Source organism: Lampris incognitus, chromosome 17 (genome assembly GCF_029633865.1).
Source record: "Lampris incognitus isolate fLamInc1 chromosome 17, fLamInc1.hap2, whole genome shotgun sequence".
NCBI lineage: Eukaryota > Metazoa > Chordata > Actinopteri > Lampriformes > Lampridae > Lampris > Lampris incognitus.
The window spans coordinates 21,654,547-21,678,360 of record NC_079227.1 but is presented as its reverse complement, the minus strand read 5'-3'; the positions used below and the strand labels follow the sequence as shown (position 1 = coordinate 21,678,360).

The 23,814-nt window shown below is 43.1% G+C and overlaps 3 protein-coding genes across 3 annotated transcripts in view; 1 reads left to right on the top strand and 2 right to left on the bottom strand.

Moving 5' to 3' along the window:
• Window positions 1-18,615, top strand: part of acsf2 (acyl-CoA synthetase family member 2) — a 39,835-nt gene extending 21,220 nt beyond the window's left edge. The window contains exons 12-17 of the mRNA XM_056297247.1: window positions 12,513-12,620; window positions 13,514-13,665; window positions 14,170-14,311; window positions 16,005-16,115; window positions 16,454-16,522; window positions 18,079-18,615. Of these exons, the coding sequence (XP_056153222.1) occupies window positions 12,513-12,620; window positions 13,514-13,665; window positions 14,170-14,311; window positions 16,005-16,115; window positions 16,454-16,522; window positions 18,079-18,129 (633 nt within the window). The 3' untranslated portion in view covers window positions 18,130-18,615. The remainder of the gene's footprint in view (window positions 1-12,512; window positions 12,621-13,513; window positions 13,666-14,169; window positions 14,312-16,004; window positions 16,116-16,453; window positions 16,523-18,078) is intronic.
• Window positions 163-8,605, bottom strand: chad (chondroadherin). Its single transcript, XM_056297248.1, has 4 exons — window positions 7,468-8,605; window positions 3,495-3,658; window positions 3,078-3,223; window positions 163-1,847 (listed from the first exon to the last, which is right to left on the bottom strand). The coding sequence occupies exons 1-3, from the start codon at window positions 8,251-8,253 to the stop codon at window positions 3,082-3,084; spliced, it is 1,092 nt and encodes a 363-aa protein (XP_056153223.1). The 5' UTR covers window positions 8,254-8,605; the 3' UTR covers window positions 163-1,847; window positions 3,078-3,081.
• A 1,432-nt stretch (window positions 18,616-20,047) lies between the features above and the next one.
• Window positions 20,048-22,827, bottom strand: armc7 (armadillo repeat containing 7). Its single transcript, XM_056297661.1, has 3 exons — window positions 22,603-22,827; window positions 22,195-22,338; window positions 20,048-20,842 (listed from the first exon to the last, which is right to left on the bottom strand). The coding sequence occupies exons 1-3, from the start codon at window positions 22,685-22,687 to the stop codon at window positions 20,496-20,498; spliced, it is 576 nt and encodes a 191-aa protein (XP_056153636.1). The 5' UTR covers window positions 22,688-22,827; the 3' UTR covers window positions 20,048-20,495.
• Between the last annotated feature and the right edge of the window lie 987 nt (window positions 22,828-23,814).

Sequence of the window (23,814 nt, the reverse complement as noted above, 5' to 3'; positions counted from 1 at the left end):
AAAACATTTAGTTTCTACATATTTTGCCCAGACACAGGGATGTCTGAACTCAAACCTTCAAACCTGGTTTGGTGTTGAATATAACACTTTTTGTTGGGAATCATAATCATGCATGTTGTGTTTAAAGTTGAAGAGGCATGTAAGACAAAGAGGGAATGATTTTGTAGAAGTTTTATTGGATGTGAGCTATTATCACTTCCAAAAGTCATAAAATGTAAAAATGTTCAGTTTGCATAACATGCGTAAGACTCATCACTTGCCCTTCACATTGGTGTGCTTTAACCTATCATAACCTTTTGTTATCAAATCAGTTTGCTAAGGTAAAATGTCACATAGCCTGTAAGTATATTACAAAGCACTGGCAAAGAAAGGAAAGTGAAAATGCAATACAAGTCATGTTTGCATGGTAATTCATCATTTAGGCAAGAGACATGTTTCTTCCTAAGTTCTTACATGTGAAAGTCCTCATTTGTGCAAGGATCGGCCTAAATCCAGTTTTATGGAATGTCGGAATGGTTGTCTTCCATAGATCAAGTTGGCACCGATTCAGAAACACGATTTGGAAATTTGTCCACGACTGTTTTCATTCCCACACCTGTCAAGCTCGCTCACATCATCATCAGAATCTCATGGTCTTATAAGCCTGTTGGAGATAAGTGTTCTCAGCTGCCCGCGCTGTGACGTGCTAACTTTGCGAACGGGAGATCGGGTCAAGTCAAATTTACTGCCTGTGCCATTTTCATCGTCACTTTTCACTCTCCAGGCTTTCTCTGGTTAGGGAGAAAATTCTCACCACAAATGTGAGACAGGGCAAGCGGGATTGTGCCCCATGATAAATAAAAGTGACTATGAGAAGGTTTCCATTTGTTCGTTTTAGTTTAAGTGTGGGTGGGGAATGCGGGGCATTACCATGGCAGCAGGTGGGAGGAGGAGGGTGTAAAGTTGTCATCACGAGGGGCAGGAGTAGGAAAACAAACATGGCCGCCGGCGTGGCTGACGGCTGTGGGATGCTTGACAAATTCCTCACCGGTTTACAGAAGGGGATGAAAGGCGATGTGTGTCTCTTTGTGTTTTTGTTTTGTCTTTAGCTGTGTTAGAATTGATTTAATGTTCATTTTGTTCAGGTAACTAGCAAAATAAAGGGGATGGCAACATAAAGTAGGGACACCGTTAAAAGCTGCATGAACAGCTCCGGTGCGTCTTGGTAATAGATGGGTTGTTTTGGTAGGTGGAGGTGGGAAACGCTATCTCGGACACTTGTCCAGCAACTGTTAAGAAGGTTCAAATGGGCTGAGAACTGGCAAGTGAGGTGGTTATGGTGTGCGTTGTAAACATTGATTTTGTGCACCCTGTCAGCATTCTTCATCACGCTGGAAGAAACCACTTCCGACTACATAGAAGTCAGGTCACCCAGAATGTCTTTTACCTTGGCCTCTAAAGGGTTATATACAGCTAAAATCAGCATGAAACAGCTTCAACATGCCCCTGACATGCACAATGCTCCTCATTCCCCTATGCGTATCCCTTCATTTTGGTGGTTACCTGAATTGATTGCTACTTTTTACTATAGCCTTCATGTGATTTACCAATCTTTGGTCCTCTAAATCCCTTTTGGTCCATTTGTTCTGTTTTATGTGTTTATGAATATATTTGTGTGTGTGTGTGTCTGTCTCTGGCTGTGAAAGAGAGCGCATATGTATCCGAACATGTTTTTGAGTATGTTAACACTAGCAAAAACACTTGGCAGATAAATAGATGGACAGTCAGCCTTGAAGTAGCATGTGAGTTAGCGTTGTTTTCTTTGCACATGTAGCCGGTCACCTGGACAGGCCTCCCCTCGGTGTCTCCTGCGGAAAGACACAAAATCAGCAGCCAAATCAAACAGTCTGCCTCCAACCGGAGACCCCATGACCTGGACACTGTGTACTTGGACCCCAGGGCCAAAATGGAAAAGTTCAGACAGGGACAGAGAGGAGAGGACAGAGAGTTCTGTGGGAAAGGGATGAGAAAGGAAAAACAGAATCGAGCAAAGCCAGCGCTAAACCGCTCCAGAACCGGCTTCAACCTCAATTAGTGATGTCTGAATCCAATGGGCTATTGTGAAAAAGGATCCAACTAAAATCCTTTCAAGCCCATCATAGCAGTCATGTTCTCTTTGAAAACAGAGGCTGTGGTGCAGGATTTGCAATGATAGGGATCACTTTAAATATATACTTAAGGTTTATTTTACAAAACACATGTGTGTGTGTGTGTGTGTGTTGACAGACCTCATTTGGAGGGTCTCATTTCAAGTATATATATATATATATATATATATATATATATATACTTTGGCAAAATAAGATGTTAGTCTATTTCTATTGCTCAAATTAAAAAAAAAAGATGAAGAAAACTTCTACAGTATCTCAAATGTTACTGGTCTTTTTTTTTGGATTCCCCCCCCTTTTTTTCTTTCCTCACAATTGTACTTGGCCAATTACCCCACTCTTCCAAGCTGTCCTGGTCACTGTTCCACCCCCTCTGCCAATCTGGGGAGGGCTGCAGACTACCATATGCCTCCTCTGGTACATATGGAGTCGCCAGCTTCTTTTCACCTGATAGTGAGGAGTTTCACCAGGGGGATGTAGCGCGTGGGAGGATCACACTATTCCCCCCAGTTCCCCCCGAACAGGCGCCCCACCGACCAGAGGAGGCGCTAGTGCAGTGACCAGGACACACACCCACGTCCGGCTTCCCACCCGCAGACATGGCCAATTGTGTCTGTAGGGACACCCGACCAAGCTGGAGGTAACATGGGGATTTGAACCGGCAATCCCCGTGTTGGTAGGGAACGGAATAGACTGCCACGCCACCCAGATGCCCCCAAATGTTACTGCTCTTAAAGAAAGCGTTGAAAGGCGGTTTATAACTTAAGTGATTTTTTTTTGTCAGTGTACTTTCTAGCTGCAGGAGTTACACGTCTTCTTTCGAGATGTCAGATATCTGAGCGGGTCTGCATCGTGGAATGAAACTCATTCATCATTCCTCTCATCATCATCATGAACCTCATCGTCATCACCACATTTGATGAGCGTTACCTGCTCAGTGACGAGTGCCCTTCTTGGCCCTCTTTGACTTGACTCTGCAGCCACTGAAGGCGGTGCTGTCTCTGACTTGCTTGCCTCTGTGCTGGGGCGGAGAAGCACACAGCATGTCAGGACGGTTGCGGCTGGAGTCCATCCATCTGTGGGCAGTAGGGAAGAGGAAAAGGTGATGATTTTGTCTTGGCTACTTGTTCTCTAAAGATGTCTGAGGTTTAGATGAATTGGACAAACAAAACAAAAAAAAAGGCAGTTGTAAGGCTGCAGGTTAAGCTTCATAAAACTGAGCTATACAAATGACTAGCACACACCCATGTGTGCAGTTCAAATGTAAAGTACTAGGTGTTTGCACTAGTGTTGTATTTGCACTATTTATTGTTTTTGTCAGGTGTGCGTATAATTTGAATCCCTCACCTCCGAAGAGGAGCGAGTTGGCACGTGCAGCTCCAAGGGTTGTTGGAGAGAGTGAGGTTGGTGATGGTACCAAACTCGAGGCTTTTGGGTAGGGACTTGAGCTTGTTGTTGTCCAGGTTCAGTGATTTGATTGCTGTCACACCAGTAAAAGCACCATCGGAGAACTGAAAAGGAGCAGAAAAGGAGATGTTGGTTCTTCTCACCTCAGAGCACTGAAGGATTCCTGCATGAAATGAAATGACTATATTTCTTTCTTTTTTTGGGAGGGGGTTTCCCCCTTTTTCTCCCCAATTGTATCCGGCCAATTACCCTACTCTTCCACGCTGTCCCGGTCGGTGCTCCACCTCCTCTGCTGATCTGGGGAGGGCTGCAGACTACCACATGTCTCCTCCGATACATGTGGAGTTGCCGGCCACTTCTTTTCACCTGACAGTGAGGAGTTTCACCAGGGGGACGTAGCACATGGGAGGATCACTTTATTCCCCCCAGTTCCCCCTCCCCCCTGACCAGGTGCCCCAACTGACCAGAGGAGGCGCTAGTGCAGCGACCAGGACACACACCCACATCCTGCTTCCCACCTGCAGACGTGGCCAATTGTCTGTAGAGACCAAGCTGGAGGTGACATGGGGATTCGATCCGACGATCCCCGTGTTGGTAGGCAACAGAATAGACCGCTACGCTACCCGTACGTCCAAATGACTACATTTCTGTAGTGCTTCTCAAGTCTGAGGTCTCAAGCCACTTTCCACTTATGTTAAGGTATCGGTGGCCCCACTGGCAATTGAACCTTTAGAATCTGTTAGTGTAAGTGAGTTCAAAATAATAAGTTCAAGACATATGCTGCCATAACACCAGATGCTCTACCAAACAAGTGGTAGGTGATGTGTGGATGAATGTTCAATCTAAATCAAATCAACTTCTTCAAATCATTGCAGTTCTTATTTTGTGTATCTTGCCATATCGTGGAGAAATGCTGTTGTTTCTCAGCAGTGTAAAACAGCAATTCTTAACTTATGTAAAATTATCTTTTTGTTAAATTCACATTCACATTCTGAATTCAAGCCTACAATATTATAGACATGGTAAATCCCTGCCATGGTGAGCCACCAGAAAGCCCCAATACCCTGGATCCCTAATAACCATCAGAAGGCATACAGTGATGCTGCACCAGAGAATCTCTCCACAACCACTTGGCCATGAAAGCCTCCTCTCATCCTCGCCTCTCCGCCGATACTTATGTAAACTTTGACTGTCCCTCCCTTCCTCTCTCGCCTCTAGTTCATATACATTTGTGAGGCTGCTAAAAACTTCACAGAGGTGCTAGCTGAACTGATCTTCATCGTGTCAAGTTTGGCCTCTTCCAAGAGGAAGAGGAGGGTGGTGGTGGGGGACTGGGTGCCAGACATGAGAATGAGGCTGGGCTTTGAAGGGTTGTCTTATGTAAGTCTTGAAGAGATGAGGCTGTTGAAGCGCCTGTTGGAAATTTCCACTGCTGAGGGATGAGAGTGCAGAGGCCGTGGGTCTGGTATTCTGAAGCAGTGGAAGATGGACCACTTCCAGCAGGGCCGGGGTTGTTTTTGCTCGCTCTTTCTGTCGTCTCTTGCCCTGAGCCGCCTCTCTGCCAGGAAGACTTGCAAAGGGTCCAATTGTCCATTCACCTGGGGCGATGGCAAGCTAAAAATACTCCTCTTCATGGGCCATGGAACACCCTGCCTCTATTTACCTGTCTCCTAACCCCTCCTGACCTGTTTACAAGACCCTCCTAAGCAAGAGGAGAAAACACACCAAGCTGAAAATAACACTTGTGTAATAATTAGACTGGGACACGCTTGGCCAAGAGCCAGCAAACAAAAACATCCTAAAAATACCCACGTTTGCCTGGAAAGTGGCTTAATCTCCCCAGCAATGTATACTCCACTCCCCATCTCCCGCCACATCCACCTGGCTCTCACACAGTCACAGCGTGAGAAGTTTGTTATTTTACAATTTTCCCCTCCAGGATGCCTCCGTAGTGCAGCACAAGTAGGCTCAAATATTGGATTAACCACAAGTATGAAGAAAATGTACAATCTTGAATACCTTGAGAGCACTGTTGTACAGCATAGAGGATATACTGTACGCATTCATGATAAATCCATGGTAGACTTGAATAAACAGATGGATGTCTCACAGTTTGCTGCTAAGACATCAGTCTCATGTCTGATTTCTAAGCATCATTCATGAGGTTTGGAAATTTCAGACCATGGTCAGATGTTTCTCATGTTGCAGGGAGAGGGAGCTGTGATGTTTGGACTGGAGGTTGATATTGATCTCCGGTGCGTCTAGGCTAGCAAGACTTTCACTATTTCTCACAGAGCAGAGGACAATTAATAATCATCAAAAAGTAAAATTCAGATCTAAATAGTCTAGCCCTCATAGTACTCAATCATGTGCCATGGAAAACCATGTGCATGCAGGTTTTTGAAACAACCCAACTCTACACCAGCTGATTTCACTTGCTACACCTTCAATCAGACACAGGACTAACCAGTAAAATCAGTGGGGGAAATGTTGAGTTGTAATGAAAATCTACATACACACGACTCTCCATATTACTTGATTAAGCACACCATGTCTAAATTTCGAGAGCTTATTAAGTATAATGATTCATCTGTCTACTTCCGATGTTTACCTGAACTTTAGGAATGACCACTTGAATCTTGTAATTCAGTGCTACCTCACCTTTCACTCATTGTGAATTCAGGTTGAGGTGCCTAGTTGTTCATTACAGGGATTTTTTATTTTTTTTTAGCATATGCGAGGTTGTGATATCAACACATCACATTATTTGGACTCTCCTGTCAGGGGGTACATGCACACGATTTGGAACAATAGCATTACAATGTGCTGACTTCCTTATGGGAAGTCCATCCATGAAATATGAGGACCAGTGAAATATGAGGATATCTCCTTTCACAACTTTAACCTGTTTACAACTTTCATAAAATTAATAAAAAGACATATGTTCTCCCCTACGAACTGGTGTTCAGTGGTATCCAAGCTCAAAAGCCAGGATCAGAATACAAGCAGAGTCCACAGTCGTTTTGCCAACAACCCAAGAAAAGAGCCAGCTGTTTTCAACAAGTGCATCCTGATGCATTACACAAAACACGTGGCCTTCTGTTGCTTTCCTGTATGTAGCCGCTGGTTGGATAAATGCACCATGATGACTGAATCATTAGGATATAGTGAGACAGCTAGGGAGGAAGCAGGGGTAAACAAAGCAACCAGTGCACAAAATTGGTTGCATGTGATCCTTGCATAACACCTATTAGTTATTCATTCATAATTGAGGGCAGGTCCTAACGTGACTAATGAAGCAGAACTACTGTAATGACATTTTGCCCCTAGCCGTAAACAACATGAGCATGGCATATTATCAAAATGACTTCTGGCTGCTGGTAAGGGGAAATTGGCTGTTAGCTAACAGTAAATATGCTGAAATATGGTCAGCGTAAGCCAAAGCCAAATAAACAAAAATTAAAACGGGTGAAAAAACAGCTTTTCATGAAATAAAGCAACAGTCATGCTTTTGAATTATGTAATTTCAGAAAACACTTGTTTCTCTGATATTATTGTATGTTGTATAGTACTCTTTGTCAATATTCTTTCTAACTAACTTATTAACCCTTAGTGTCTCCCTAAAGCTGACCTGATCAAAAAACTTTACTGAAGGTATAAATTAAAAAAACAAAAAGCAAACATGCATATCAGTTATCTTTTCTAGTAAATTGTGTGACTAATTTTATTAATTTTCAAATGCAAATGAAATACTCCTCAAGCCGTTCAAATGAAACACAAAATCCCAACCATAATATGTAATCTGGTGAAGCCTTAAAGACAAATCAGTTTGCAGTTGTGGCCCAACTAAGAGCAGTGTTTGTGTCATGCTCTGTTTTGCCCACTTTACAATCAAATGAAACCAAAGACTGACCTTCTCCAGACCCATGTTGTCCAGGTATAGTTTCTCCATGTAACGTCCAAAGCTCTGGAAGGCATTGTCTGGGATGCTCCTCAAGGGATTCTTGGCCAGTGTTAGTTCCTCCACCACCCGCAGTTTGCTCATGGCAGCACTTGGATAGGTGGACAGCTTGTTCCTATCCAGGTGTAATATAGCCAGGTTCTCCACATCGTCCAGAGAGCCTGGCTGCAGGATGCTCAATTCATTCCCGCTCATGTGCAGCCAGCGTAGGTCTTTGGCGCCGGTGAAGGTGCCTGGCCGCAGCTCCCGGAGCTTGTTGTCATTGAGCTGGAGAATAAAGAGGTTGATCATGGGTGAGAAGATGCCTTTAGACAGGTCGCTGATCTGGTTCCCATCCAAGTAGAGGTAGGTGAGTTCAGTCAGGTCGTCGAAGGCGCCAGGCTTCATGCTATTGATCTCATTGTTGGACAGGTAGAGGTAGATAAGCTTCTTCAGCCCCTTGAAGGCATGGGCTCCGATCTCGCGGATCTGACAATGCTGCAAGTGCAGGGAGATGAGCCCCTTACTTTCGCTGAAGGACCCTGTAGGTAGATTGCCCAGGTTGTTCCTTTGCAGGTTCAGCAAACGGGTGGTTTCCGACACCCGGGGTATCTTCTTCAGCCCAACATTGTCACAGATGACATGCTGAAGGTCGCCGTGGCAGTGGCACTGGCTGGGACATTGGACTGGGCCTCCCCGCACTGCAGAGCTCAGGACCAAGAAGCAAGCCGACTGCAACAACAAACTCACACAGCGCATACTGACTGATGGCTTTTCTCCCTTGCAAATATCAGTCTATCCGCCAACCAGGTCAAATTTTCAATCTGTCTTTTGGTCCTTCAAGTACTGCCAGTGGGAAAATTCTTTCAAAAGAGCCTCGAAAAGAAGAAAAAACTTTGGAAATGTGGAGAGAACAGGCAAGAGGTGAACTCGTGTATGATTGTGTGTGTGTGTGTGTGTGTGTGTGTGTGTGTGTTTGTGTGTGAGAGAGAGAGAGAGAGAGAGAGAGAGAGAGAGAGAGAGAGAGAGAGAGAGAGAGAGAGAGAGAGAGAGAGAGAGAGAGAGAGAGGGAGTAAGGGTGTGTTACGGTGAGAAAAGGAGGGCACTGCAGAGAGACATTCACGTTGGACGCTTGAGAGGAGGATGGCAAGTCAACAGAACACAGCTCTATTTATAACATTTATTTGAGGGGGGAAAAAACGAGCAGGGCTCGCCAAGGTGTTACGTGGAGAGGTTTGCAAGAGGAAGTCAAGTGGCTGTGAGAATTTAACCCCGCAAAATCAGAAACACAACCTTGGATCATGCATTCTCAGACTTGGCTATTGGTGTTCAACCAGCTGTTTTTGCAATGTTTGGAACAAAACCTTGTGACTGATATCCTGTTCTCCATAGATTGGAAAACTCGCAGATGGCAACTGAAAACTGTTGCAACGTGTACATGACTGGAGACATTATGAGAGATTTTTGGTTTAAAACGAAAGTACCATGAGATTAATTGACCAGTGTACTCAGTGTGCATACTGCTGAGGCAGGGGTATCCTCCAAATGCTGCTTTGCATTACCTTTTGCAAAATACATGTCTTGTTTGTCTCAAATCTTTCAAATCCTTTAATTGAGGCAATCACTAAAGGATCACAGCTCATCTTGATCAATTGTTTCGTCTCAAGAGTTTTTGTTCCTAATATTTCATACCGTAATGTATCGGGAACATTTTTATGCATGTGCGTCGCATCTGTTGATTTTAGTGTTGTGAAACTGAGGGGCTTTCCACTATTGCGAGTCAGCTGTGAATAGCTTAGTATATCTTTTGTGAGGTAGTCTGAGGTTAAGTTAGATGTGTGCAAGCACCCAGACATTTCTATTGTTTTTTAGTCTGCGGTTGCAGGAAAGGAGCCACTCCTGTGTAGCTCTTTTATAACCTATAATAGTCTCCAGATGGTTGGTGAGTGGAGTAACACCATTTCAAGTCATAACAATTGCAAAGGATACTTTTTTACCCACGGAATGAACATTTTAGATGCCAAGGTTTGTGTTCGTGTCCACTCTTCCCTTTTTTTATTCTGAAAAATAGCTACAGTGGGTGTTATGTAATGGCCTTTCGCGGTCAGCCCTGTGAGTTGTGCAGGTGATTGTGGTCGCTGAGTTTCAATAGATGGAGATGGAATAGGTTAATGATCTGCCGAGCTGTTTTTCCAAGTTTAATGATGGCTAATGAAAAGTTTGAGATTGTCTAAAGACCAGCTGGCCAAATATTAGGAATAAGCGTTGTTATTTAGCCTTCACACCCCTCGCCCCTAATGATACAGGAGGAGTGAGAAAAACTGAGTTGGAGGGATAGAGAAGCAGAGCAGGGTGGCTCTGTGCCAGCTCTGGGTCCTTGCTGCCTGGCTTAGGTCCTGGGATGCCTTGGCCCAAGGTGGGTGCATTTATGAGCCCGGTGGATTCATTCAGGATAAATGGAATCTAGAGTTTACTCAACAAATCTAACATTTTATTGGGAATGTCGTCTCTCCCCTGATTTTTCCAGGTGAACGTTTCATACCGTCCCCACCCTTCAACGTCTCGCATTTTCTATTTGTGTGAATCTCATGGCCCTGTTTGTTTCTATATATGCATTAGCATGTACACTTAGTATTAAGCACTGTATTTCCCATCCAGAGCTTTAGCCTGTGTAGTCACATGTCTGCCTCGGTGCTCTTCAGAGGTTTTCCTAATGCTGGACCACTACTAGTCTGACTGCCGTGTTCTATCCCTCCCCCCAGCTCATACTGTAGAGCAATGGCTCCCAACTCTGGTTTTCAGGAACCCACAGTACTTCTGGTTTTCTATTCTACCATATATAGTAAAATACATTCACCTGTTGTTCCACTTATTCCAGCAATCTAATCATTTTTAGATGTGTAACAACAGGTGAATATAACTATGTGGAAGAATAGAAAACCAGTAGGACTGGTGGTCCCTGAGGACCAGATTGAGAACCACTGCTCCAACCTAGCTACTTCTTTAGAATTTACCACGTGGGGGCCATTAATTTTGCCAACAGCATGTGACAGAAAGCACAAGTCCATGTGTATGGTTATTGATTATTGATTATTACTAAGGTTATTGTGGATGGTCCCAAGTTACACAATATATAGTAATCTATGTATATGGCACGATATTGTGTATTCAAGTTGCTATGTTCATTCAGGTGGTATGGCCTACCAGATACATCACTGTTTCCCATAGCAACATGTTGCTTACAACAGTTTTCGGAGAGCCACCTCATGGAGTTTCCAGGCTCATGCTCTTGTGAGTCAGTCCCTCTTGTGGTGGAATTTTCCCCTTTAGGCTTAAAGGTAATATGACACAGTGTACCAGGGAACTCTACTTCTATCCTGGGAGCGGTGGGCCAAGGCCTGTCTCTGAGCGGTTTATATCTTTCTGTCTGCTTGTATTGACTGGACAAGGTGGTGGTCCTGATTAGATTGTGCTGTCTACCTGTGGAAACCAAGGCTGCAGAGGATGTGATGCTCTGTTCCAGATGGTTAGGGACAGTCGGGCTGACTCCTCTTAGATATGTTTATCGCAGGTGACCAGAATGCAGACAGCATAACTTCGGTTAACGTAAGTTAACTATGGGTCTAGGGGAGGGTTTAAATACTCCCTGTCATGAAGTAACCTTCAGAATTGGGTGGTATTACACAGTGTCTACACTTGTATTGCTGATCTCTGTTCTCCTCGACTCGAGCTTTAATAAATGTTTCTGCGTCAGCCATTCAGGTCTCCTGAACCTTTTTTTTCTTTATTTTTTCCTGCTTTTTCTCCCCAATTGTACCCGTCCAATTACCCCACTCTTCTGAGCTGTCCCAGTCACTGCTCCACCCCCTCTGCCGAGCCAGGGAGGGCTGCAGAATACCACATGCCTCCTCTGATACATGTGGAGTCGCCAGCCACTTCTTTTAACCTGACAGTGAGGAGTTTCACCAGGGGGGCATAGCGTTTGGGAGGATCATGCTATTCCCCCCAGTTCCCCCTCGCCCAAACAGGCGCCCCGGCCAACCAGAGGAGGCGCTAGTGCAGTGACCAGGACACATACCCACATCCAGCTTCCCACCCACAGACACAGCCAATTGTTTTGGTAGGGACGCCCAACCAAGCCGGTGGTAACAGGGAGATTTGAACTGGGATCCTCGTGTTGGCAGGCAATGGAATAGGCCACTACACTACCCCAATGCCCCTCCTGAACCTTCTTCAGTTGCAAGACTGCCACACCTTCACACCTCCTCTATTCATCTGGGCATGTTATGGTTAAATTAAGTACATATTAAGGTACAATGACAACCAAAAATCTCCTAGGTACATCTGGATAGCTGAAACCCTCCACTAGAGTGGGGACAGATACATGAGACCCCTGATGGGGTCTGGGTTTGGGTCTATATAGGGCTGGGCAGTAATTCAATATTATCTTTTATGATCTTTCAATGGCATCGTATCAGGGTGACGTTTGGATAATGTCACATCGTGATATTAAATTTTGTTGTCTAAATTAATAACGAGAATCTGTTACCTGAAATTTATTACAAAATGAGGTCTGAAATGTTTGAGGGAGTATTATTTGAAAACTAGTCTTACTTTGATCTCATACTTTACATAATCCAACAGTTCAATATGATAAACCTCAATTGGATTCTTAAACACGGTATGTTTACATTTGTAAGTAGATATCATGATGCAGAAGTACGTTCACTTTTTCAAAATTTCTGCAAGATTAAATGAACTGCTATCTGCCTCTGCAAATTGCCACAAAAGGTAATTAATTGTGTGAGATAATGTGAATCCATATTAAGACATTCCCCAACAAACACATTTTTACCATTTCCCTAAACCTCGGCTACATCTACAAACTAATGTAATGTTGTTTTATAAAAGCTGCTCTTTGTCACAGAGGTCAGTGTCGGAGGGTTCGGTGCTGTTGCTAAGCACTGATTGGTGGATCACTTTGTCAATCATTATTTTATGTTCTTTATCCGTGACAGATTGCTTACGGGACCACAGAGAACAGCCCAGTGACTTTCTGTGGCTCTCTCAAAGACGACCTGGAGCGGAAGACTGAGACAGTGGGGTACATCATTAACCACCTTGAGGTACATGTGTCTGTCATTCATGTAGTCCTCAACATAATAAATGACATGCATGACATCTATCAATATTTTTTTTTCTTACTTGATCTGACTAACATTCAGTGGCGAAGAGAAATATATATGTAGCGCACTGCGCTAACCAGTCAACTAAAGGGTTCCAGCTGCGGTGGTGGCTGACTAGCTGCTCCCTGAATCCGCTATATTGGTGTCAGAAGTGGGATGGTGAGACCATGAGGCCACTGGAAGCGTGTGCGCCCAGAGGCATGAGGGAGCGCTTTGCGAAGGAGGGGGGTAGTGTAATGACCATAGATGACTAGACTCATTAGCCCTTGGCTAACGGGTCCGACCCTTTAGTTGACTGGTTAGAGCAGTCGCCCATGGTCTGGGATGCCTGGGTTTGATTCCTGGCTGCTCCCTGAATTTACTACTATATATTATATATACTTGGCACAAAAAGTAAGGAAATTTGTGTTTGGTAGATTATTTCTTTGTTGTAACAATGCTTCTTGGCAATAAATCATATACCATTGGAAAGCCTGTTTATTTCCCTTTTAAATGCTGCCACATTTGTAAGGAACATGCATTTGTGGGATGAGCAGCAGAGCTGAGTATGTGGGTTGCGCCCATGAAAAATTTGCCAAATCTTCTCTGCCTATGCCAAACAGCTTATTTTGCTGTTGCTATTGACTCTTGTTTTGAGCTTCTGGTACCCCAGGTGCTAACTATCAGGGGCCTGATATAAGATTTATTGCCAAGAAGCATTGTTACAACAAAGAAATAATCTACCAAACACAAATTTCCTTACTTTTTGTGCTAAGTTTATATATATATACACACACGCACACACATACATACATACATACATACATACATACATACACATTGTTGCCTTACAGGCTAAGATAGTGAACCCTACCACTAGGGAGATTGTGCCGCTGGGGATGCAGGGAGAGCTGATGATCAGAGGCCACTGTGTGATGCTGGAGTACTGGAATGAAGAAACGAAAACAAATGAATGTATCACTAAAGACCGCTGGTACAAAACTGGGTGAGTGAAAACTATACATCCTTATTTGTATGTGACCTGAATACAATTTGACATCAACCTCGAACTGATTTTAACAAATTTGAATGATGAAGTTGAGCAGCAGAGTCCACGGGTACCTCAGAATAACCCAATGGAAACAATCTGGTTTCACACCAGAGTGAAATATTGGTAAATATGTACATTTTTTAGTTGGTTTTAGCCTTCTTACATACGGTTTGCCACATTGGACAACACAAATAATCCAAAGGACATTCAGACAACATCAGCAAAGTTGAGATCAACTAAGAATGCAATGTATGCTTTGTTTGATACAGTTGCTTAGTTTTATTTAAATTGGCCCAATACTGTATGCTCCATCCAACAACTCAAAACAGGAGGGCTAACAACTGTACCACAACATATATTTTCCATTTTGTATGGCCCAGGTCTGTGTGTTAATCAGTGCAACAAAAAAAAAGAAGTTGGCTATGCCTTCTGTCCTTTCTTGGGATGTGTAATGTGCAGTGATATTGCCACCATGGACGAGTACAGCTACTGTCGGATCGAGGGCAGGATCAAGGACATGGTCATCAGGGGAGGGGAGAATATCTACCCGGCCGAAATTGAACAGTTCCTACACACACACCCCAAAATCAAGGAGGCCCAGGTGAGCTCAAAGCACAGGAAGGGACTCCTACACATAAACAAACCATAATACACTGAATACAAGTGCAGAGCTGGAGTCAATATATTACTGTCATTGTTATTCTGTGTCTGAATGTGATGAGGAGAGTTTTATCAGGAGATATCGTTTACATAGCTGGAGCTGAAGGCAAGCAAAAGCAATCCTTGGACATACATCAGAGCACCTCGATGGTGGAGAAAATGTTCAGATTTGTGATGATCTACTTATGGTCAAAAAGTTCAACCTTGATCTCATCAGACCATAAAAATTTTTTCCACATGGTTTTGGGAGACTGGATGTATCTTTTTGCAAAATTTACCGGGCATGGATTTTTTTTTTCCATGTGAAAAGTCTTCCGTCTTGCCACCCTACCACATACCCAGACACATGAAGAATACAGGAGATTGTTGTCACATGTAGGGAGCAACCAGTAGTTGCCAGGAATTCCTGCAGCTCCTTTAATGTTGCCGTAGGCCTCTTGGCGCAGACTCCCTGACCAGTTTTCTCTTTGTTTTGGGGTCAATTTTCGAGGGACGTCCTGTTCTTGGGAATGTCACTGTTGTGCCATATCTTCTCCACTTGTTGATGATTGTCTTACTATGTTTCATGGTACATCTAATGCCTTGGGAATTCTTTTGTACCCCTCTCGAGAATCAGATTCAGAAATCCCTTCATTGCCATATGCATTGCATACATTGAGAATTTAGCTTGGCATTGAAAAATACTGTCTTAAAAATTAAATATAAAAAGTAAAAAATAAACAGAAAAAAGCAAAAGTACAATTTTATTTACAGATTGCAATATTCACATGTGTGTGGGTGTGTGTGGGGGGGTGGCTGTCAGTGGGGGGGCAGGGGCCCTGTTGATTAGTCTGAGTGCAACAGGGAAGAAACTGTTCTTGTGGTGTGAGGTTTTGATCCTGATGTTCCTAAGCCTCTTGCCAGAGGGCAGAGTCTCAAATTGGTGGTGTCCAAGGTGGGAGGGGCCGGACACAATCTTCCCTGAGCGCCTCAAGGTCCTGGAGGCGTGTAGGTCCTGGCGGGATGGGAGGCAGCAGCCGATCACCTTCTCTGCTGAGCAAATGATGCGCTGCAGCCAGAATAACCCTGCGCAGCAGCAGTTGTTCTGGTTGCACCAGGAAACCAGATGGTCAACCTCCCATTTGTAAGCAGACTCGTCACTCTCAGAGATGCGTGAGATCCCGTTCATGCTTTGTAAGCTTTGTGGACCATGGCTTTTGCAGTTGGATGCAACCAAGAAGATGTCAGGAAAATCCTACAGGAACAGCTGAACTTTATGTGGGGGTTAATCACAGCCACTTTAATTGATGGCAAGTGTACTAACTAACAATTTAACATGAGTTTGAATGTGATCGGTTAATTCTGAACACAGCCACATCCCCAATTACAAAAGGGTGTGCACACTTTATGCAGCCAGGTTATTGTAAGTTTTGTGTTTTTTTTCCTCTCCTAAAATGTTTGATTGTTTTTCACTTTACATTAAGGGTGGAAAAGGGTCTGACATGATTTCTCCTGTTTCACTTTTTTACATCACAAAAACCTGCCATTTTAGACCTTTTTTTTATCCACCGTATATTCTTGTCCATATATATTATATTTGGTGATGTCGCCCATTTGCAAAATAACATTGACATAACAGGGGGTTTCTTTCTCAGGTGGTCGGTGTGAAGGATGAACGTATGGGAGAGGAGATTTGTGCCTGCATCAAGCTGCTGGTGGGTGAGGAGTGCACCGAGGAAGAAATTAAAGCATTCTGCAAGGGCAAGGTTAGACAAAAAATTTTCATAAAACTATCAAATTCCTCTCTTTGCATTGCCATCAGGACCCATATGTCCCTGAACACAGGACACAGCACGCATACTAATGTGTTATATGACATACATTTACATATGGATTGCTCCTACATTTATATCACTGTATGTCTGCCATTCGTCCATAACATGCTGAAGAAGTGTATCTTACCACAAATGTCTTTGTGTCAGATTAAGATATCGAGTGACGTGCTGTGATCTGTTCAATTTATTAAATATTTGAGTATCTGGCAACCAGATCAAGTAATTAAAATGATATATGTTCTCTATGTGTATGTCTCTGATCCTTTCAGATTGCCCACTTCAAGATTCCTCGTTACATAACATTTATGGACAACTACCCACTCACTGTAACTGGAAAGGTAATGTCTGAAATCCAGTCCTCTCCTAAACTAAACTTATGCTGTATAGCAGCGTGCAATGCCAAGTTTCCCACATAAAAATCACTTTGATTACAGTAAAAGGCTTTATTTTACTGTTTTTGCTGGGAAGATGTTTTCCGGCATTTCAGTTGGACCTGTAATTAGCAGCTTCTGTAATAGTCTGTGACAAATAGGGCAAGCCGTAAGTCCAACGCACAAACTTGAACTTCCCTTCTGGTCCTTTTGTTCCTCTCATGGGATGCTGTTTAATACCATTTAGACATGGATCTATGTTTAAACAGACCTGCCCTTAATGCCCCCAGACGGTAGGGAAAGAGGGCTATTAGTCAGTCTGCACGCACACTCAGTCCCGCTAGATGGAATCAGATGGGTGGTGGACCTCGTTCCTGAAGTAGCGCGTTCAGGAAATATAATGGAACCAAGCCTTTTCAGTTGTTTGTATTCATTTAAAATCTTGTCTGAACGTGTGTAACTTTGTTTATTTTTGTTCCCGAAAACCGATCTTTCTAATGATATGCTTTATGTTGTCACAAAATACCATCTTTATGGTTTGGAAGAATTATTAACAACAATATTAGTAGTAAATCAGCAAGAAAAGATCAGAATTTACCACCCCGCATACATCACTCACAAATTTCTCACTTCTTATTCCTTAGTTTATTAGGCAAAAATGAACAGCTGAGACTGACGAAGTCACTTGAGTGATGAAATGTTTCCCCCACTAAACTTTACGTCCAGATGAACTGATTCATCTTTCTGGGATTTCCTTACCTGGATTATTGAGTATGCATCAAAACTAATTCCCCTTTTCACCGCAGTTTCCGTCCTAGCCTTAAAAGAGAACATTACTGACGTATTCATATTTTGCTTATCGCAGCATTTACTACTAAGCCTCACAGAGCATTACTCTGTTGTGGGTTCACACTGTTTATGTCATTACTGTTGATAATATGGAGGAAGGCACTTATCTATTACATTTGACTGTCATCACAAAACATCATGAAACATTAAATCATGGTTCTGATGCTCGTATTTTACATTATGCATGGTACAATAATAAAACTTTGATGTATTGTAGCGCTCAAAGTTTGGCAGTAGTTCATTGAGATGCACAGATGTAAGGTTTGAACAGCCAAGCTTTCCTGAGGCATATGATGTTATATTCCCATTTTTGTCAATCGTGTCAGTGTGTTGGGCAAGACACACATGTACATAGGCTGTGTAACCAGAATGTCTCAGATCCAGTGTTTATGTCTCAGGTTCCTAGCTGTGGGAGTTGTTCATATTCACAAATATGGATTTGTTTTGTGTTACTGTGGGGGGAACATAACGTGCAAACATCCAAACTTGGATCGGATGGAAATTCCTTGCCTCAAGAGCGAGGCCATTCTTGAAAGTTGATTTAAAAGCTCAGTGTTACTGACTCGGGAAGCAAAGCAATTCCTTGTAGTACTTGCTCAACTGCCTTTTGAAGAAACTACCCCAACATTTGGTACAGTGTTGGTTTCTACCCTTTTCTTTTTTCCTCTTCTCAGATTCAGAAGCACAAACTGCGTGAGCAGGTGGAGAAGGTGCTCGGGCTGTGAGGAATGGAAGATGAGATTTCAGATGTTTATGGATTGAAAAAAAACTAAAATGTTCTGCAGACTCTTCTTCCTGAGCATGTTGGAATCACATACACAGTTGTCATGCTATCCAGAGAACTCCTGGGGCTTCTCTTCAGACACCGTGATGTGTGATGTCTGACTATGCAGCTACTGTATGTCTCGTGCCAGATTGCAATATGCATTTTACTGTTTTGCCAATGTCCTGTAATGGGTGAATAATGTGAATTTAAGCCAAAATGTATATTCTACTGCCGTGTTCTTGAATGTGTTCTGGGCAGCTGACCTGTGAGATTACCCATCAACGGTGCTTGTTTTGTTTTTAAGATAATGCCATGCAAGATTTTTTTTTACCCACAATATGCTTCCCATATTCCGATCCATGCTTGCCATTTGGTGTTTTTCAATACTGTATCCTGCTTCTTATTTTGTATAAAACTTTACATTCAAATGGTTATAAAAATCTTTTGGGAACTTTGTGTTTTTCTTATTTTGAGAATAAGTTAGTTTTAAATAGACCACAGAGGCAGATGTTCTCTGAAGCCTGTGTACCACTATTCAGATACACACACACACACACACACACACACACACACACACACACACACACACACACACACACACACACACATGCTTACTGAGAATAAGAAATTTGTGGTGTATGAGATGGGTGTGTATCAGACACACAGACTGAAGCTGTTAAGAACTTCCCCTCAAGTCTGGTTAGAATACATGTGCTATCCACCTGATACTGGTCTACAGGATCAGATGTCCCTCTCTGTCTAGACCAGACAGGGCCCAGAAACAGTTCCTTTGAGCCCAGAACAAAACAAGCAGCACTCCTGCCTTACAGGACGAGCGTTCTCATTTTACATATTTTGGATTCATCCATTACATATTTTTGCTATTTACATAGTTTGGACATATTATTCTCATCAAAAAAAGAGAGAAAGATTTGGGGTATGCGGGGTGGGGTTTTCAAGCTTTGGAGTGTGTGTTACCTCCAAGACTTAGGCATGTATCATTTGTTTTTAAATTCCCTTTTGATATCAAATATATTCACGACAAATGTCCACTACTTATAGTATATATATATATATACTGGTATAATATAGAGTACTACAGTCAGGGTGAAAATAGACTACTTGTCTATGTTCACCCTGACTGTAGTACTCTATATATTCTACCAGTATATATATACTATAAGTAGTTGAAATTTGTCATGATGGTGCTACCTTATAGCCCAAAGTCTATAAGGTGGCACCATCCAGGGAGGATAGGTACATATTGTACTGTAGCCAAGTACAATATGTACCTGTCCTCCCTGGATGGTGCTACCTTATAGACTTTGGGCTTTATTTTCCCACATTTGTTTGGAAGTTAAAAAAAACGAAGCACAGAGAGTTTGGGATTGCGCACTATTTTTGCCTTAAGTAATTAATGGTATATACCTCTAAAACACAGACTGGTTTCCCAATTAGTGTTGTGGTAGTTGTAGCGCCACAAAACCCTCTACAAGAAAAACTGTACCATCCCCCTCATGTGGCAAGAAGGAGTACAGCACTCAGTTACCAATTCAATCATCTGCTCCCACATTAAGTATACTTAAAAATACAAATGAAAGAGTATTAGAAATATTTGCTTTGTGGGTGATTGATACACCAGGACACTGAAACCTAGGGTGAACTAACTGAATCGATATATCTGCTTTTGTTTGAGGTGGTACACTGAAAGCTGATGCACAGTCAATAGCTGTGTTAAAATGGCTTTTGTCTAAGAGGGTTTATAGTTCAAGATAGGCTGAATGCAAAGCACCTAACAGGTGCCAGAGACTGCAAGTAGCAAAGGCCCAATAATGCTTAAGACTCAAAGCAAACAATCATGACAACTGTTTCATTGATTTACTTTAACATTTTAGCCTTGTATCTGTTCAAAATGGAATGCACATTTTAGAGACAAATGACCTGAAAAGACACACTTGGCTTTCACAGCTTATCATAACTGTATGTTGCACCCCCAGTTCTGACAGACTGTGAATTAAGTCCTACATGCAACATCTACCCTCTCTTTTATAGTTGCTTCTATTGCCAAACAGCACCTGCATATGATTTACAACTAACCACTCAGCTGGAATGTACTTTTAATATCAATAGCTCTGTTAGTTAGACAAATATGGCTGGCAAAGACATGATTATGTTTTGTAGTTGAAATCCTCCTTGTAAAATTAAAAAAAAAGATTTTTAAACAATTATTTTTTAAACTCTCAGAGAGAACCTCATCATCCCATAACAAGAACCAAGTGTGAAAGAGTTCATGACTTCATACTATGTACCCAGGCTCTAAGCAACCTAGTCCTCAGGTAGAGGGATTCCAACCACTGACTGTTGTTGTCCCTGCATCTCCTGCTCTGCCCTGGCTACCTGCTGTTCGGTGCAGCAGTCCTGAAGGAACACAGTGGCCAGGTTACGCAGGCGAGGGCTTTCTGATAGAGAGAAGCGGAACATGCACTGGACTATGGCTGGATCAGTGATTTCAGAGCGTGAGGAAGCTGTTGTAAGGTTCATCAGGGTAGTGATGGCGGACAGGACAGTCTCCTCCCTCCGGCTCGACAGACAGCCTGTGACCAAGGAGATCCCACCATTGTGCAGGATGAGGTCCCGACATTCCCTGTCCATACTAATGTTGCACAACCCCCCTGAGATTGTGACATTGGGAAAAGACCTCATTATGAAGATGCGGCAGAGTGAATGAGAGAGATAATAGGCTATGTATGTACAGTATATGGACAAAAGTATTGGGACACGTGGCCATTACACCTACAGGAGCTTTTATGACATCCCATTCCAAATCCATAGGCATTAATAAGGAGTTGATCCCCCCTTTGCAGCTATAACAGCTTCCACTCTTCTGGGAAGGCTTTCCACAAGATTTTGGAGCGTGTCTGCAGGAATTTTTGCCCATTCATCCAGAAGAGCATTTGTGAGGTCAGGCACTGATGTTGGATGAGAAGACCTGGCTCGCAATCTCTGTTCTAATTCATCCCAAAGGTGTTCAATAGGGTTAGGTCAGGGCTTTGTTCTTCCACACCAAACTCACCCAACCAATGTCTTAATGGACCTTGCTTTGTGCAATGGGGCACAGTCATGCTGGAACAGAAAAGGGCCCTCCTCAAACTGTTCCCAAAAAGTTGGAAGCATAGAATTGTCCAAAATGTGTTGGTATGCTGAAGCATTAAGATTTCCCTTCACTGGAACTAAGGGGCCTAGCCCAACCCCTGAAAAACAACCCCATACCATTATCCCTCTGCCACCAAACTTTACAGTTGGCACAATGCAGTCAGGCAGGCAGGTAACGTTCTCCTGGCATCTGCCAAAGCCAGACTCGTCCATCAGACTGCCAGACAGAGAAGCGTGATTCGTCACTCCACAGAACACGTTTCCACTGCTCCAGAGTCCAGTGGCAGCGTGCTTTACACCACTCCATCCAATGCTTGGCATTGTGCTTGGTGATGTAAGGCTTGCATGCAGCTGCTCGGCCATGGAAACCCATTCCATGAAGCTCATGATGCACAGTTTTTGTGCTGATGTTAATGCCAGAGGAAGTTTGGAACTCTGCAGTGATTGAGTCAACAGACTGTTGGCGACTTTTACGCACTATGCGCCTCAGCACTCATTGACCCCGCTTTGTGACTTTACGTGGTCTGCCACTTCATGGCTGAGTTGCTGTTGTTCCTAAACGCTTCCACTTATAAATAATACTACTTAGTTGGCCGTGGAATATCTAGCAGGGAAGAAATTTCACAAACTGACTTATTGCAAAGGTGGAATCCTATGACAGTACCAGGCTTGAATTCACTGAACTCTTCAGAATGACCCATTCTTTCACAAATGTTTGTAAATCCAGACTGGATGGCTAGCTGCTTGATTTTATACACCTGTGGCAATGGGTCTGAATGAAAAACCTGAATTCAATGATTAAGAGGTGTGTCGCAATACTTTTGTCCATATAGTGTATGTATGTATTGGTTATACTATGTGTGTTACGTACCCATCCCAAACTCCACAAAGTTCTCATTCTCCTCGGTGAGCATGTCCAAGAAGAGGTCGGTCACTTGCAGATCCCTCAGATACGACATATTCTTTGGGTCGAATGCAAAATTTGCCAGATTTGCCAACACTTGCTCCTTTGCATCTGAAATGGTGAATAAGGTTCCGTTAGCTCAGAATAAAACTTAAATGTAGCAGAGTCATCGAGGAGTATAAATGAAGTTTAACGCGACTATAGCTGAATTGTGTCCTTAACTGCATGCCATAATATTCTACGTTGTAAAATGTATAGGTTATAACTCCAAACAGGATGGAAAAAGTACAAATCTAATCTGCTAAATTTGTGTACTGTGAGAAAATTTTGAAAGTTTGTATCGCGAGGCATCTAGCCCAATGTTGTTAAACTTACCGTCACTGTCAGTATCTTGAAATTCAGTGACCAGTGTTTGCAAATATTGGAAGCGCTCAGAAACCTCGGAGTCTTTCGTGGACATGGCAAACAAAGTGTAAACTTTAATAACTGTAAGCTGTCTTCCCTTCGATTCTTGCCGACGGACAGAATAACTGTGATAGAAGGAACCTTTATTATTGTCTAACACATCCACCGTTTTCCATCATTGGAACTGGGGACCTGTCGATGACGCAATGGTCCGCCCCTGAAATGTGTCGACGCTAATGGTGGCTTGCCGTTGATATTCCGCTGAAAAATAATAATTTGGAAATTTAACGGAATATTGCGTCTTTACTTTGTCACAGCGGCTCGACGTTTATTTTTGACACAGAAAATTGATAGTCTAGAATATGTTTTGATAACTAGCAAAACACGAGGGAACCGTATAACAATATAATTTTGTTTCATAATAAAGCGGAACTAAAGTCGTGGTAGGTGACTGAAAAGGAGGAGGCACCACAGCTGGGGGTGTGTGGCGATAACATTGTAAGGTTAATGGACAGTAGGACAAGTCAGCTCTAAAGCCAGTTTGGTTTAGTTTTAAGTCTGTTCGCTGGAGAATTTCAAATCATGAAACAACACAGCTTGTCCACCGGAAAGCGTCTCACGAAACCAATTTTGTTTGGTGCACTTTTTGTGGGGCTCGCCGCTGCCTTCTACAACAGGTGACCTATTAAGACATGGCTTGTCACATTTTTCTTATCTGGACTATTCCAAGCTCGTCAGTGCTTGGGAGCCGTCGTCCAACTCATGTTTGGTATGGACTGTGGGCTGTGTATTGTAGCAGCTGTCTCTGCATACTGGCTGCTTAGTGATTAGTGCTGTGGGCATTCACTCATTTATCGCTCTGCTTTTCCTCCAGACACATTTTCTTTGACGATGTAGCAGAGCTCAGGGCCCAGGAGCGTGCACGCAACAATGCCAAGTTGATGGATATCTTGGAGAGGAGACAGCGACAGATGGAGGAGCTGGCTGAGAAGAAGGGGAGCAGGTGAATCTCCGACTCCTGCTCCACCAGACAGAATAGACATTGGGTTTTTGGCAGAAAGAGAGTCCACCTCTCTTCGTAGAGCAACAATCTCTCTAAAGCTGCGTTCGCACACCACAGAATGCCTTTCAACATGGACAATTGTGTTGCTTTGGATGGGGTGTGTGTGTGTGTGTGTGGGG

Excerpts from the sequence above, each read along its gene's own strand:
- chad (XM_056297248.1), bottom strand. The coding sequence starts at position 8,253 with ATGCGCTGTGTGAGTTTGTTGTTGCAGTCGGCTTGCTTCTTGGTCCTG. Across the intron at positions 3,659-7,467 it reads ACAACATGGGTCTGGAGAAG|TTCTCCGATGGTGCTTTTAC; the intron begins GTCAGTCTTTGG and ends GCTCCTTTTCAG. Across the intron at positions 3,224-3,494 it reads CAACTCGCTCCTCTTCGGAG|ATGGATGGACTCCAGCCGCA; the intron begins GTGAGGGATTCA and ends TACTGCCCACAG.
- armc7 (XM_056297661.1), bottom strand. The coding sequence starts at position 22,687 with ATGTCCACGAAAGACTCCGAGGTTTCTGAGCGCTTCCAATATTTGCAA. Across the intron at positions 22,339-22,602 it reads TCAAGATACTGACAGTGACG|ATGCAAAGGAGCAAGTGTTG; the intron begins GTAAGTTTAACA and ends TCACCATTTCAG. Across the intron at positions 20,843-22,194 it reads CTTTGTGGAGTTTGGGATGG|GGGGGTTGTGCAACATTAGT; the intron begins GTACGTAACACA and ends TCACAATCTCAG.